We start from the raw sequence: 16,155 nt of genomic DNA, 5'->3' as shown, positions 1-16,155 counted from the left end.
TTATAGCTAAATAAAGAAAAAAAAATTAATGGAATTTTTTACTCTATTAAATCTATGAATCCCACAGTCATCTGAGCATTGAAGTAATTTTTATAGCATTCTGCATTTCATTCTAAAAGCATTATAATTTAAAGGTGTATATCTTGAATCAGTATTTAAAATCATAAACTGTTTAGCAGCTTTTTCTGGAAACACACACAAAATAACATTTTTAACAAATTTGCTACAGTAATAGACATTTGATTCCATGTGAGCAAAATTCAAATAACATATTAAAAATAAAAAACAAAAATTAAAGATTAAACCTTATCCTAAATTAATGGTTGAGGGATTTCCCTCAACCATATTAAGAATGTGGTTGAGGGAAAGCTCTTGTCAAAAAATACATTTTGAGATAAATAACATTATGCGTGTATTTAAAAGAAAAAATTGAAAATTCAATAAAGGAATTCAAAAAGAAAGCATTTTTAACTAAAAATACAAATTTGAAATATGATATGTGAAAATGTTTTAGAAACTTTTAAAATAACTTGAATCATACGAGAAATTTGGCAATTTAAAAAAAAAATACGAGAAAGAATCTGAACTGCAGACAAAAGAAGGGGAAAAAGCCACACATCTTTATAGGAGTGCAGAAAAAAGCTGAAATTCGGATTCTCTAGAATGTTAAATTTTAGCGGACAGCGCTAAAGAGCCAAAGTTGCCGCTCCACACCTAAATTGCAACCCTAAAGCTTAGATTCAAAATGGCTGACGAGTCAGCCTGTATCTCTAGTAGCTCTAACTATATCTAGTGTTCTCAAGTTAGTCCTGCAGTATAGAATCTCGTTTCTCGGAAATATCCCGCCTAGCCGCGCGCTTCGATAGAAGTGAAAGGTACCGCACAAAACCTTAAGAAAACGCCTCTCGAATTCACATTTTGTAACACTTCAACAAATTTTTGAATAACAAACTCAACGATTTCAAAGAGAACAACGGCAAAACTCGTATCGGAAAAAAAAAAAAAAAAAAAGAAGCAATTTTTTCCTTCAGCTCGCGAGACTTTGTATTCGAAAGTCTAAAGATATGCCCATTTTAAAATTATTTTAGATATTGCTGTTGAATTGAATTTTATAGTTTAAGTGCGAAAAACATGATATTTAAAAAACAAAGGCAACACTCAAAATCCAGATTTTTTCTTTTTATTTGTTTATTTATTTATTCGTTCGTATAGGTAACACACAAAAGTTTAGAAAATGTCCCTTTATGCTTAATGTAAAATAAGAAGGCTTTTCAGATTTTTAAAAAAGCATTTTTACTTTTAATTTCAAGATCAGTTGCCTATCTGTACCTTCCTCCTATACGCACTCTTAGCTTGATATCATCGGGGGATAAGATGTAAATTTTTTTGTTTCGTTTTTTTAACATTTGCTTTGTAATAAGCAGTGTTAAAGGTTCGTCTAGGTATATTGTAAATGATTTGACACATTAACTGGTAAATAATATAAATTACTCATTTTTGCTTATAATATAATATATCTTATGTATAGTTTTTCGCAGTGAGTAAGTAATTCAGTGATGCTAAGCGAATTTCAGTTTCATCACTTTTACATTAAATTAATTCCTATTAATTTTTTCTAAATTTGGTGTTCTAAATAATTTTATATGTTTAGTTAAGTGGGGTTCTTTTTTCATTGTATTCAGCATATTTTTGGTTAAGTAAGTTTTGGTATTATTATTTAAATAGTAATTCTGTAAATAAGTAAATTTATTTTTAATTTCATATTTGAAACAGTTTCATTACTAATCTTTATACGTCGAGAAATTAACATTTGTTTAACCATTTTTACATTATAAAAAATGTTCTATAAAGAAACCATATTTTTTCCCTAGTTTTGTTTAATTAATAAACTGTGCTGTTAAGAGGGCATCTCACGCACATACTTGATTAATTCTTTTCAGGTTATTTGTTTCTAAAAACCCTCGTAATTTTTAATAGCTTCTAGTCTTTTTTTTTTTTTTTTTTTGTCTTATTAATACTGTACATACTGACAATTTTCCAGCATCCAGGCAGCCTAATGATGGGGATTGCAGTTCTTCTTTTACATGGAATATTCATATTTCTCTAGTGCTTACTCTCATTGATGTAGCAATTACGGGGTTTTCATCTGCAGAGAACCCGTTGGCGCCGTTGCATTTTTACTCGCCAAGCTCGCGGTTCATCAACGATGAGCCGAGCCGTAAGCATGATATTTATTATTTTGTAAACGTGATTTTTAGTGCATGTAAAATAAAGTTAGCAGACAAAACAATATATTAAGCATATGGTAGTAAAAATTCACAGATAATATGCATGTAGATGTAAAACTAACCTGTTAAACGTGATATACGGATATAAATTTGTATTAAATTCAAGTTAGCACAGAAAAGAATATATTAAGCATAAGACAATATATAAGCATTTATAATGGAAATAAAAAATATAAATTAGTATTAATGTACTGAAATTACCTGGTTAAACGTGATAAACGAAAAAAATTTGTCTTAAATTCCAGTTAACACGGAAAACAATATAATCCTTACATCAGCAGTGGTTTGCTAATTTTGATGACCATGGTGATGCATCAAACTATTCTGTCATCTTAGATAATCAATCATATTTTTTATTTCAATTTAATGATCTATTTATGTCACACCTGCAATCCTCTGAAAGGTTATTGTTAGAAAAGCATTAACAAGATATTATCTTGTTAAAATTTTACGCCATAAAAATTGATTTATTCTCATAATTTTAGATGACAATAACCAATAATAAAAATAAAAGCATTACTTAAAATGCACATGCATATTTTTGCGGCCTACAAAAACAAATTATTTTACAGGTTAAAAACCTCATAGTTCTGCATGCTTACACCTGTTAATAATTAAGAACACAACGTCAACAGCCGTGTTACAAATTAGCATTCACCTCTCCCGCCGTATTTTCCTTTTATCCCGAACCGAGAACCGGCATTTATCTACCAAAATATTTCTATCTATTCGTTGTTAAAAAAATTCAGAAAAAATAATAATAAATAAGAGAAGAATAATATAAATCTGCAAATGCGAACAATGACAGTGATAATTCAACAAAGTGAACGCAAGAGGAATGGTTGCAAACTTCGAACAAGCGAATAGGATAAATCCGCGGGGTTACCAGGTTTGAACTATTATCGCCAAAGTTGGCAATATTTACATTTACCGGGTTCTCTGCGGAAGTGCTTCCCAATTAAGTTTAAGTCGTCACAAGTTGTAATTATAGCTATTTGTTCTACCCATAAAAAAGGGCAAATTTTAGATGTGTCTCATGCCACTTATAAAGAATTAGAAAATGACTAAATTTTATTGAATCTAATACATACACTTTTAATATTATGCAAACAAATAAAAGTGATAAGTCAGTGCCAGAATTTTGAAAAAGCTTGCTAAATAACTAGTGTAACTTTAAAATATGCAACATTTAGCTACTGAAGCAATTATGATTATTTGCCATAACTATATTTCAAATGAAGCAGACTATATATCTTCCACCAAGTTGCCATAAAACAAGGTTTCATATTTATACATATTTTTATGCAGAGAACTAATAGTTCAGTTTAGTTTTGTAATAGCTTATAATTCTGTATGGATTCTGAAATGTATGCCAGCATGGTGGGTGTGGCGCACCCTAGGTGGCACAATACAATTGCAAAATTTCACAATAGGTAATAATAATATCTTGTAATCTGAATTAATAGATTGAAACATTTATTTTCATACTTTTTTGCACCTACAGTTTGGACCGATTTAAATGAGCACAGAACTTTAATCTGTAGCGGAACCAGGAAAACCTTTCTTTAAGTGAGTGTATTCATCTTGCTTACTCTAGAGAGTGGCAGCATTGTCTACTGACCTTACGGTAATTGCTCATATTTTATTTTAAGTGTAAATTGTTCACAAAGAATATTTAACAAGAATTAATTTTTACATAATAGATTTCAATATTACTTAATAACACCTGCAACATTAGTCCTCCAGTTCATATTAACTCAATTTACCTGCTACATTTCATGATTATCTTTAAGTGTGTATTGTGGTTTGTAATTGTTAAATATTGTCGAAATAACTGTTAACCATTGTCAAAACATTTTATGTAAACTATTAATTGATGGCCTGCATGTTTGATTCGTGTTATGCATACAATTATGTGAGTATTACAATTTTTATTTTTGTTTACCTGCTAGTTAAAAATATTTCCTTTGTACTATAGGGTCAATTTTATAAGGAATAACCAAAATCTTTGTACCTATACTAATTAGATTAAGCTATAGCTGCAATTCAATGTATAGTGTATCTGAATAGGAATATTATAACATTTAACTTATTCACAATTACACATCCATTTTTTTATACAACTGCGGGGAACAGCGAATGTTACCTACACTGGTGTGCAGAAATTAAGGACGAAGTCGAAAAATTAGCATATCAGCTGAACGAAGAGGCAGAGCGGACAGAAAGACCAATCAGGAGATTAAGTAAGGTGGTCTCAAGACAGAAACCTTCGCAAGAGTTTCCCAATATAAAGGCAGCAGCACCTTTGTGAAGGTTGCTTTCTATAAATTTAAAACTGAATTTCATAAAGCAGCTGAAGTTAATGTTAATTTCGTTAAATTCGAAACTAAACTTCAAAGCAGTTGATATACACTGGTGTGCAAAAATTAAGGACGAAGTCGAAAAATTAGCATATCAGCTGAACGAAGAGGCAGAGCGGACAGAAAGACCAATCAGGAGATTAAGTAAGGTGATGTACGGTAGCACATGCGCGGATATGCAGGTAGACGTAATGGGGGAGTGTCTGAGTAGTATAAAGCATGTTGTCGTTGTAAGATCAGTATTTCTGGCAAAGAGATTGCACTCCGTATAGCAGTTAAAATCACACCGAGTTGCTGCCTCAGCGAGAAATGGCAAATAATCAATCTGTTAGAGTACATCTGGATGCTTTTACCCAAGGTCGAATCATTGGGAAGTTAGAGGAAGGCCGCAGTGTGACAAATGTGGCTGCAGAGTTCGGAATTGCTCACAGCATCATTTCACGACTTTGGAGACAATTTCAAACTACAGGAACAGCTATCCGGGGGTTTAGTAGTGGTCGTTCATGAGGAACCACACCCACAGATGACCGGTATATTGCCTTACAAGCCAGAAGAAACAGGCGGCAGACAGCGGGAGAAATCGCTAGACGCACGACACAGGCGACTGGACGACCAATATCGCGTTTTACCGTGGCCAGAAGACTGCACGGTGGTGGTTTGTTTGCACGACACCCTGTACAGTGTGTACCTCTAATGCCTGCCCATCGGAGAAGGCGTTCTCTGTGGTGCCGGGAACACCGGAATTGGAGAGACAATGAATGGGGACGAGTACTCTTTACAGATGAGAGCAGATTCAGTCTGAGTAGCGATTCTCATCGCATACTTATCTGGAGAGAGCGGGGAAGCCGCAATCATCCCTCGAACATCATTGAAAGGGACAGGTATGGAGGTGGCGGTGTTCTCGTTTGGGGAGGCATCATGCTTGGTAGTCGTACAGACCTTCACATCTTCGACGCAGGTTCAGTCAACGGGACCCGTTATTGTAACGAGATTCTTCGTCCATATGTGCGTCTTTTTAGAGGCGCTATGGGTCCGCAGTTCCTTTTCATGGACGACAATGCACCATGTCATCGCACAGTAGCTGCCGAACAGCTCTTAGAGAGTGAGGATATTGAACGTATGGATTGGCCGGCACGATCTCCGGATCTCAATATCATTGAGCATGTATGGGATTTTCTAGGCAGACGCTTGGCAGCTCGTACCTTACCACCAGTAACGATTCCGGAGCTTCGATTGGCGCTGCAAGACGAATGGGCAGCAATGCCTCAACAACTCATTGACACCCTCATTCTCAGCATGGGCAGACGCTGTGAAACCTGCCTAGCAGTCAGGGAAGATCATATCCCCTATTAAAGACCGGATGTTTCTTGCTGGACACCCATCACAGGGATGTTTCGGCCCTCAGTTGCATTGCGCTCCGTGCTACTTTTTCAATAAAGCTTCTTTTTATCCCTCTGATTTCTCTTTTAGTAAGTGTTGCTTACATTACTCATGTCCTTACGTATTGGGGATCTTACGGTATTAAATGTGTTGATTTGGAAAGCTTTTGTACAAAGTTATATTGAAAAAACTGTCTCGTCCTTAATTTTTGCACACCAGTGTATACTCTGGGCTTCTAAAGCCTACGCTACACCACTGATATATGTTAACGGTTTTCAAAACAACTTTCTTTAGAATTCATGAACAAAGAGAGTGAATCCGTTTTTCCATAAATGAAAATTGTGCAATTAATAGTAGTATTTTTAAAATGTGTCATAATAAGAATATTGAAGTGTTGCAAAAAATTTTTCATAGCAAGTGAACCGATTCAATTAGGAAACCTTAGTACACAATGATGGGGTACGTGCAAATATTCAATATATTGGTTATATTGGTTGGCATGATTTTGATGTTAGAAAAACCAATATATACCTAATTTGCCTGCATCTAAAATCTTCTATTTCAACAAGCTGATAGTTTATTTTATGTTTTGCTAGATAGATTAGTTACTGATTCAACAAGTTTGATTTTTCATCTTTGTTTTGCTCGAATAGTAGTTTAAGTGTTCTGTTTTACCATGCTAGGAATGAAGGTGTTGTAGTGGTATAATTATCAATGCTAGGAATGAAGGTGTTGTAGTGGTATAATTATATTTGGTATAATTATCAATTATATGCTCTGCAGATTATCAGTTGATGTAATAAATTTGGCATTTCATCATATGCTTTTACGTTTTCTGTCTTGTTCAATTTTTTTTTTTATGTCAAATAATGGTACTTTCTGACTATCCGTACTTCCACCAAAAAGTCATGCAAAAGTATTCACAAGGCAAAGTATGTCATGAAAAGAGTTACGTGGCAACCCACAATATCACTGAAAAGTGTTTATGTGGTGATCCGGGTATGTGCATTATTTGTCTTATTTTGGTTGGTGCGCAATGCCGAGTTTATACAGTTCTTTGATGTATTGTTAGAGTAGATTTAAGGGTGCCCCTTTGGATTATCACTAAGTTGTTGATTCATTTATGGTAACCTGAGTAGTTGAATGCTATGGAAATTCTATTATGACATAACTGGTTGTGTGATTGCAGTGAATTTGAATGATGAGAAAAGATTTCAAAATACTTTTGTGTGTTGGATTTTGGATAAGAAGTACGTTGTTATTTTGTGGTTTATGCTGTAAAATAGCTGATTGTGGTAAGAATAATTTGAATTTTCTGAATGATTTGGAACAAAAGAGAAAAAAGCATTAATTGACTGGTGTGTAAATGAAGGTTTACTTAGTAGCCATTATAAGTGTCCTGTTTGTAGGAAGGAAATGTGTATGGTCGAACATCGGAGGATACCAGCACTACGGAGGATATTTTTTACCCTTATTTTTGTGAATTTATGTGGCAATGCCAGTATAAAGATTCTAGTTCAGATAATTTTAGGAAGTTTTTGGATGGAGTTAAAAAATTGTGTTTGACTGAAGACACGGAAATTTGTAAATGAGGTAAGTGGATATTTCCTTTGTGTAGTGCTAAGATGAAATTCCTTTTTTTATGTTATTTCATTGTTTGATTTAAAGTGTAATTTATTGAGATTATATATTTTTTGTTGGCTGCTCCTTTGACTTTTTAAGTTAATATAGATCGATGTGTACACGGACAAAGTCAAGAAAGTGTGCAATGTCTAGTTTATGCAATTCTCTGATATTTTTTCAAGTGGAAATAGGTCGATGTGTACATGGATATTGAGTTTGTGCATTCTTTGACTTGTTACTTTGGATTTGTGTAGTGGTGATTTTTGGTGCAAAAATCAGCGCTACACAAAGCCAAAATAACAAATCAAAAGAATTGCACAAACTCGGTGTCCATATACCTCCAAAAATCACAAACTATCACCAAGGGGCACTCATAAATATATTTTTACCAATTTTTTCTTAAACAAAACAGATCACTGTGTTTATTGGGAGATCAACAGTGCAAAATAGGAAGCATTTGGCAAAGGAAGATAAGTGTTTTATTAGTCATGTTTCTTGCATTTCTAATTTTATTGATTGATTGCTCTTGTATGAATTCTTAGTGTTCCGCCATTTTGAAAATGACTGTTGCCTTTTGTGCATTAGCTTGGTGAAAAATTAGTCACCAATAAGTTCATAAATCCTCTCCAAAAAGCTTACAGTTTTTCAGTGGGAGGGTGTGGATAAGAAAGTACCAAAATAGTTTTAGATGCAGGTAGTATTGAAATAGTTTTAGATGCAAGTAGTATTGAAATAGTTTTAGATGCAGGTAGTATTGAAATAGTTTTAGATTCTGGTACCAAATAGATCTTGAATGCAGAGCTTCGGTGGCAATGGGGTATATAGGGTAATATTATTGTTGAAATTTTTGTTTCTGTTCAAGGAAGAAAAATGTCTCTTCTTAAATAAAAACATGATTTTTAGTTTTAATAGCGATATTTTATTTCAGTTTATTTCTGCATACAGGAATATGAGTCATCTACTTAGACCACCTTCATTCTGCAGTGCAGGAGAGCTATTATATTTGAATGAAGAATTAAAAGACCTTTATGTAGTTGTCCAGACAGATGCATCCAGATGGCAGTTTCCAGCACATGCTTTAGTACTGTCTGCTGAAAGTAGTGTCTTTCGAGAACTTCTGGAAGGTGAAACATCTGAGGATAGAATAAGGGAAATAGTAATTGACAATATTACTCCTTCTACTATGGAGCAGTTATTAAGGTTATTTTTCTCCTTATATATTAATTTGTTTGAAAATTTTTATTTTTATTTATTTATTTTAAAAATTTATACAATAGGTTATATCTTTTCATAGATTTGAATAAAAGAAGTTCTTTAAAAATATATAGCTATTATAAAGGTATGAAATGTTGTAATCTGCTGTATATGAATAGAATGTGATAGGTTTGATTTTTGTGATCTACTTCAGTTACTTTAACAAAATATTTAATCTGTCATTCATAAATATATATTAATTCGTAAAATACCACAAATAATGTAATATGAGATTCTTTCTGCCAGCTGCCAATTTGCGTTCAAAATGTAAAGTTTCGGTTTAGATGACATAGTCACATGAATTAAGGTATCCCGACGAAGTCCAATTCTGTATGCAACAGATAAGCAGTAAATTGCAGTCTTATTGCTAGCATAAGGTGTTCAGAGGATGTGTGAATAGACCTAAGACAATTTCACTTGGTAGCTGTAAGTTAAGCGAAATCAATTCCATTCAACAAGTCATTTAATCATGTTGTGCCGAAGTAGGTGGTGGTCTGCTGAAAAATAGAATTGCTACTACCAGAGTAGTGGTGTGAGGTCAGAAGCAAGAAAACTTTGGAGTGGTGCAGTTGGTTAGTGGTTGATCCTTGTTTGTTGACTGAAAAAGAGAGAGAGTGTAAAATGCCAAATAACCAGGTTTAGAGGTGAGAGGAGGATTGAATTCAGAGCCATACTTTTTGAAGGATAGTAGGTAGGGAATAACTACGAGCAGCATTGAATTGTTAAAAATAAATATACAATAATAATAGGTCAGGCTATTAATATATAATAATTCGTCAGACTGAGTAATTCTACGTATAATACAATATAAATGATAATTGATCAGGCTGAGTGATACAAAGCAATAGAGACAAGTGGTACTAGACAAGCAATAGAGACATTGGTTCAAACATTAAATTAATATACACAAAAAAATGTTAAAAATGCCATTGGTCAAATAATAGGAACATAGTTACCAGTTGCAGTGCCAGTAAAATCATAATTCAAGCTTTATTAATTCTTCTGAGGTTTCTATAAAACTTTGTAGATTTGCCATATATTTTTCTATGCTTAATTTTGAACTCCTCGTGAATGGAAATATTTTGAATAAAACACCTGCTGCAATAGATATGGTTTTGATTCTTAAAAAAGTGTAGCTTGTGACAATATATTGAAGATCAATAAAACATAAAGCTTTTAGCATTTAAAGAAATTCTGTAGAATATGCATATTTATTATTTCTTCTCTAATGTAATATTTTTTGTTTTTCTTGGCAAATTCCGTAAATGTATTTAACATTTCATCAACATCTTGACAAGTGATTTTCCAATTCCTCAACCTGCAGATTGAACACACTTTTAATTCTAATATAGTCACTTAACTCTTTCATGGGTGGTTCATTTTTATCCTTTTGATCTATTCAATAATTTAATTTTTTGTAAATTTAATTAATGGATTATTTTAAGTAACACTTATTCAATAAGCTCTTGAGTAGTTGATCATTAGATCATCAACAGTTTTACTTTCTTCAATAGATTTTTACTTCATGGGATTTGGCTACAGTTTTCATGAAGCTTTTGAAATGTTATTTACATGATCCCTAGCAATAGTAGCTATAAGTATCTTTTGTATCAAATTGAACTTGGAAGTTCTTGATCCTGTTATGAGAATTTTTATGAATTGTATTAAATTTTTTAATTAAGCTAATTCTAATATTTAAACGTTTAAAAAACTCTTTGAATCCATAGATTGTATCAAAGCTCATGTATACGGTTAAAGTATGATGCAATACTCCTGATATGAGTTCAGAGAGCTAAATATGTGCTCTACAATTATCCAAAAGCGAAAGGTCTTTAGAGTTATCAAGGTCTTCAAAATTATCTTTAACCACTAGTATAAAGTAGTAGAAAAACTCCTCTCCCAATAATTCTGCAGTCATCTAAGAGTTTGAAATTTGTAAGTTACAGGCAAAAAAAAAAAAAAAAAAAAAAAAAGACTCTTAATTACTCTAGGCTTTATTTCCCAGCAGTAAAAGATTCATGATTTCCAGAAGCATTTCTATAAAATAAAATTAGTCAACTTAGTTACTGAATGTAAAATCTTTTGCATTTTCCTCTTTGAAACCTGCAAATGTAAAATTTGGCAAATAATTCCATTATGTGTGGTACAAAGCCTAACATTATATGCTTGACTAGGAACAAAATATTTTCAGTCACAGTTGTATAGACAATTAGCTTATTTTAGTATGTGGCATCTTTATTGATAGATTTTTAGTTTACCTGAAATGTCTAATTTCTGAATTTCATGCCTTATTTTAAAATTTGAAAGCCATCCATCTGATAACAAACAGCTTTTCTTTTCTTTTTCTTTCTTTTCTCTCTCTCTCTTTTTTTTTTTTTTTTTTTTTTTTTGATAAATTAATTATTTGCTGAAACTGCTTATCTTTTCTTATAACTTTGGTCCTGTTTATGGACGTGCCTTCAGATCTTTTTTCTCTGAACAAATTATTATTATTATTATGTTCTTTTGACAAATTTATTACTTGCTGAAACTGCTTATCTTTTCTAATAGCTTTGGTCCTGTTTCATCTCTTTTCTCTGAACTTATACAACACATTAGCCAGTAAAGGATTTTTTTAATGTTTGTTGAGTGTTGATATTTTTCTAAGTACCAGACTCATGTAGGAAATTTTATTGTTTTCCTTTCTGATTTTTTAATATTGTAAATAACACAAAATCCAATATGGATTCTTCCTAACATGATATTTTCTAGCTGATTAATAACATTGTTTTACACACATATATTCCATTGCATAAGTTTTCAATCTTTACCAGTTTCTGAATGCTGAACATCAAAATGACATTAAAATATTTAATTGGCTTTCATTGTGATTTAAAAGAAAAGTAGAGGTGAATGTGTAAAGAAACATGATTACTTCCTTATTATAGTACAAAGTCCGAGATTCGGATTTGGGATTTTTCCAGGTATTAGATCATCAGTTTAAATCTAGTAAGATGGCATTTGGAAATTATAAAAATATGAAATCGTGATTTCTGAAATGCTGAAGCATTTATGATCTAAATGGCATAAAAATTTACAAAAAAAGTTTAATATTTATTTGTCTACTTTATTAAACATTTCTTTCAATGTAAGTTGTTTAATCTCTTTAATTCTGTAGACAGACATAATTTCTTGCTTAGTTACATCATTGAGGTACTGTAATTGCTGTGTCGAGAATTCCGACCAAGTTGTCAATCAAAATTTTTTCGTTTTCAGTAACCTCTTTGCCACTTTCTTCACTATCGTTAGTAACATTTTCTGGATCTAGAACCCTACTACAGATTTCGCCATCTATTAATTGATTGATGATTGAGGAGCATTGTCATCACAATGAAGAACTTCTTTTGTATCATCTTTATTTATTACCACTTCTCCACATTATCTTTACCAAATGCATTAATTGGAAAATTTTACCTTTGGTTTGCAATATCTGAAAACTTTTAAAATTCGTGGCTATCATCATAAAATGTAGCTATTGTTCACTATACATATTTGGTTATGTAATCATGAGACTGGCAACTAACGACAAGTTGTTCCGCTAAATTTTATCTTGCTTCTATCGCACACTGAGACAATTAAGCCTGAATTGTGTTAGTTATTTATTATACTTATATCTATTTCTTGCACATGCTTAAGGCTTATCAGAGTCCTGAATAAATAAATTCCCACATATACTTATTGATTGCAGGTGCTAGATATCTTACTGCATGATGCAGTCTCTGTGGATCTTAAATTGTGCTACGAAACATTTCCCTTTGTCTTCCCTAAATTCTGCTGCCCGGTGCGGGCATACGAGCCCTGGCACTGGTTCTGGGTTTATGTGAATAACAAATCAGTTAATCTTAATTCAAATAGCACTAAATGTAATCTTTTGACCTATGAGTATTATTAGCAAAATCTATTTTTAGCATATGCAAAGAAATTTTTGTTAATTTTTTTAAATTTCTTAGTGCATTTAACTTAAATCTGTAATCATCTCCAAGTACAATGTCAACATAAAAGATTACCATACTCTTTATTATTCAATTACTAACACAAAAAAAAATTGTTTAGGCATCTCTACATGAGTCATTACTCAAGTTGTCATGTGTTGATAAACATGCAGTGATGAAAGCAAAATATAATAAATAATAATTCACCAAGTTGGCATTGAATATATAATATTAGTACATGTAAAATCAGTGATGTATCTATGTAGAATGTTTCGGTTTGAGATGCATGCCAAGCAGATACAAAGCAAAGGGACAAATTATTGATCATACAGATTTATCATAAAGTGCTTGGTTCTTCAATAATGATGTATTTTATTTAGTGCCGAAGTGAAATTAAGAATCGGAGACTCTCTATGTGCTTTATTATGCGCAGAGAGGAGAAATCAAATGTGCATGCATAAAGCATACCGATAAAAAAAAGTTGGTGATGGCTTTGAGGTCCGGATCTTGGACTTTGTACTGTATTATAAACCACATTTTTAAGCACAAAGTTGGCACCAAATTATCATTAAGTTCATGTTTATTTCTCATATATCCTTTGTGGCTGCCATATTTCTATCATTGCTTTTAATATGGCACCAATTTAGTATTTTCTTGTCCCAAGGACTTTCCCCACATAAACTCTAAATTATGACTCATGATGATGGTAAACCTTGCCTCGTTGATTTTTATTCTGTCACTTAACAAAGCAACAGTCTTTCAACATTTCATGCACGAGCAGCTGTCTTTGGATTATGGTTCACAGTAAAATATCTTGAATCTGCTTTTTTCAGTTTCTCTGTTTTATATGCTCACCAACATTCTGAATAAATCCTCAGTTCCTCTTGTATATGATCAATGATTTTCGCCATGACTGGGGTTACCTCTCTATGTGAAACATTTGAGAGAGAATTCACCAGTGTCTTAACATAGTATGCCAATTATTCAGTATTGTAGAAGACTACTGCTGGCTTTTTTTTTTTTCATTGTATAAACAGATTTTCATTTATGTTTGCAATTTTTTGGGGGCCGCTTATTTATTTGCTGCATAAGATGTAGAGACTGTACTTCTGTCAAAACTGTTTCACTCAGTTGTATTTTCAAAGGCTGAGTTTCTTTTTCCCACCACAATAAACATCCATTTCTCTGCCCAATAGTAAATAAATCGCTATGCTGTTACAAATAGTATTCTGAAACCAACCGACCAGTTGGGCAAAACATATGCTTTTCTTTCATTTGCAACTTTTCATGTTGCACCTCCATAAGCAATAATAATTTTTTTTTTTTTTTTTTTTTTTTTTTTTTTTTTAAGGGGAGTTCAGAATGGCGATTAAAAAATAGGAGAACCAAATATTTAGAATAAAATGTATGACTGTACATTTTTTTTTGTGGGGGTGGGGGAAGAAGCATATCTTTTTGTTAAATAAGAATGTACTTGGCTGTCAATGGGGAGGTCAAGTGCAAAGGCGTTACCTGATTTCTGTTGGGGTTTTAGAAGTGCTGATGCACAGCAAGCTAAAGAGTACAGGCTTTGTCAAAGCCTTAAGTTCATAATATTTTGTTCAAATATTCATTAGTATTTTGCTTTTGTCTGCTGTATTTATCCATAAAAGAGAATTATTACAGTAAGAAAAATTATGTTTTTAAATTTTGCTGTAACTTCTATACAAAAGCCAAGTCTTCCAAAATAAAGGGCATATTCGTGTTCAGAAGGTAAGATTTAGTAAAAAGAAAAGCATATTTAGTTTTTGTAAATTTTAATTATGTTGAATTAATAGGAAAACAATGCATATAAGTATTATTAGAATGTAATGTGAATTTTGTTGTCACTTCTAAATAAGAGCTAGTCTTAGAAATTAAGTGCATATTTGTGTTCAGAAGGTTCAGTATAGTAAGAAAAAGCTTACTTCATGTCTGCATCAAGAAAAAAATCTGATGGACACTACATGACTTCCTTCTAAAGCCTACTAAATTATACACATTTTTTGCTGCACTTCATTTAAACTTGTTTCCTTGAATTTAATTAGAGATATATTTCTCATTCAATCAATTCAGTTCTTCCTTCACGGCAAGGCAAAAATACATAAAAACTCAAAACATCTTCATTAAAAATTGTGAAATTCAGAAAAATATTAAAACACCAAATACATTTAAAAGCATGTTTTTTTAAAAAATTTACAATTAAAATTAGAGTTTCTATGCAAAAACAAACCACTGAACAAAAGGATGCTGAATTTGGTGCACTAACTGAATTCACTATACTACCAAGGGTTTCAAGTGTAAACACATAACGACCATGTTAGGCCTAGTGCCTCTCTTAAATTGTTGATAATTCTAGAACTATTGCATGCAGATTAACTAAAGACATGGAAAGCTTAATCGGATAACAACATTATTCAACACTTTAAGAACAGCTTAATTCAATCACTTTTAAAGCAAAGAATGCACAATTTACCAACATATAAGAATTTTAAAAAAACAGAGCTCACCAAGCCAGGTAAGAGGGTGGGTATATACATATACAGTGGTTTCCAAAAATTAAGGAAAAATAACGATAACCCATTCAAAAACAAGCCAATACGTATAAAATCTGAATATGTTTTCTTGATAAGAAGTTGCTGAGTAAAACTACACTGTGCAAATTAGTGGCACTGTGATCAGAATACATTATCTGCAAGGCGCATAAAACTGCTTTTGTCGCATAAAATTGCCTTTTATCATAAAATTGCTTTTGCATAAAATTGCTTTTGTCATAAAATTGCTTGCAAATTTCAATGTGATACTGAGATAAGAAAACTAGGATAGGCAATCCATAACAATGATCTCCAGGCATCACTTGTTTGGAAGGACTGCAATGGAGAGCTATTGGGAGACTAGAGGCACGACAAAGTCAGACAGAAGGGGCAGATGGCTAAATGTGAGTCCTTCTATGGTTCATAGACTTTAATGCTGCTTATGTGCACTCTTATGACAGGGCAATAGCTGATGAACTATAGCCTTCTTAAACTCATTCATCATTCCCTCTGGAGGAAATGATGAATAACCCTGTATAAACACAAAAACTATATATACATTGTAAAGATATGTAATCTTTTGCAAAACAAAATTTAGCCTAACCTGTTCAAAGTTCTATTAAGTCCTACTTCAGGATTTTAATACTGTAATTTTACATTAAGAATCCTACAAAAGTTTGAAATGGCAGTATTGTTCAAAATTTCATTTTAATTATATTTGTATTAT

General features: G+C 32.3%; 1 protein-coding gene across 8 annotated transcripts in view; it reads left to right on the top strand.

The window, feature by feature from the left end:
• The first annotated feature begins 1,314 nt into the window (after positions 1-1,314).
• The window catches only part of LOC118190870 (BTB/POZ domain-containing protein 6-like), a 17,391-nt gene continuing 2,550 nt past the window's right edge, over positions 1,315-16,155 (top strand). Inside the window, exons 1-4 of one of the 8 annotated variants that reach the window (XM_035361664.2) lie at positions 1,323-1,473; positions 2,042-2,218; positions 3,793-3,915; positions 8,597-8,851. In XM_035361664.2, the coding sequence (XP_035217555.1) occupies positions 8,601-8,851 (251 nt within the window). In that variant the 5' untranslated portion in view covers positions 1,323-1,473; positions 2,042-2,218; positions 3,793-3,915; positions 8,597-8,600. Of the gene's footprint in view, positions 1,474-2,041; positions 2,219-3,792; positions 3,916-8,579; positions 8,852-16,155 lie in introns of all 8 variants that reach the window. The other 7 variants (XM_035361662.2, XM_085810539.1, XM_035361663.2 and 4 more) reach the window with 7 other exon arrangements.

This window comes from Stegodyphus dumicola, chromosome 2 (genome assembly GCF_044657685.1).
Source record: "Stegodyphus dumicola isolate Sdum_Otavi_A_Nest chromosome 2, ASM4465768v1".
Classification (NCBI taxonomy): Eukaryota; Metazoa; Arthropoda; class Arachnida; order Araneae; family Eresidae; genus Stegodyphus; species Stegodyphus dumicola.
This window is presented reverse-complemented; position numbering and strand designations above follow the sequence as displayed.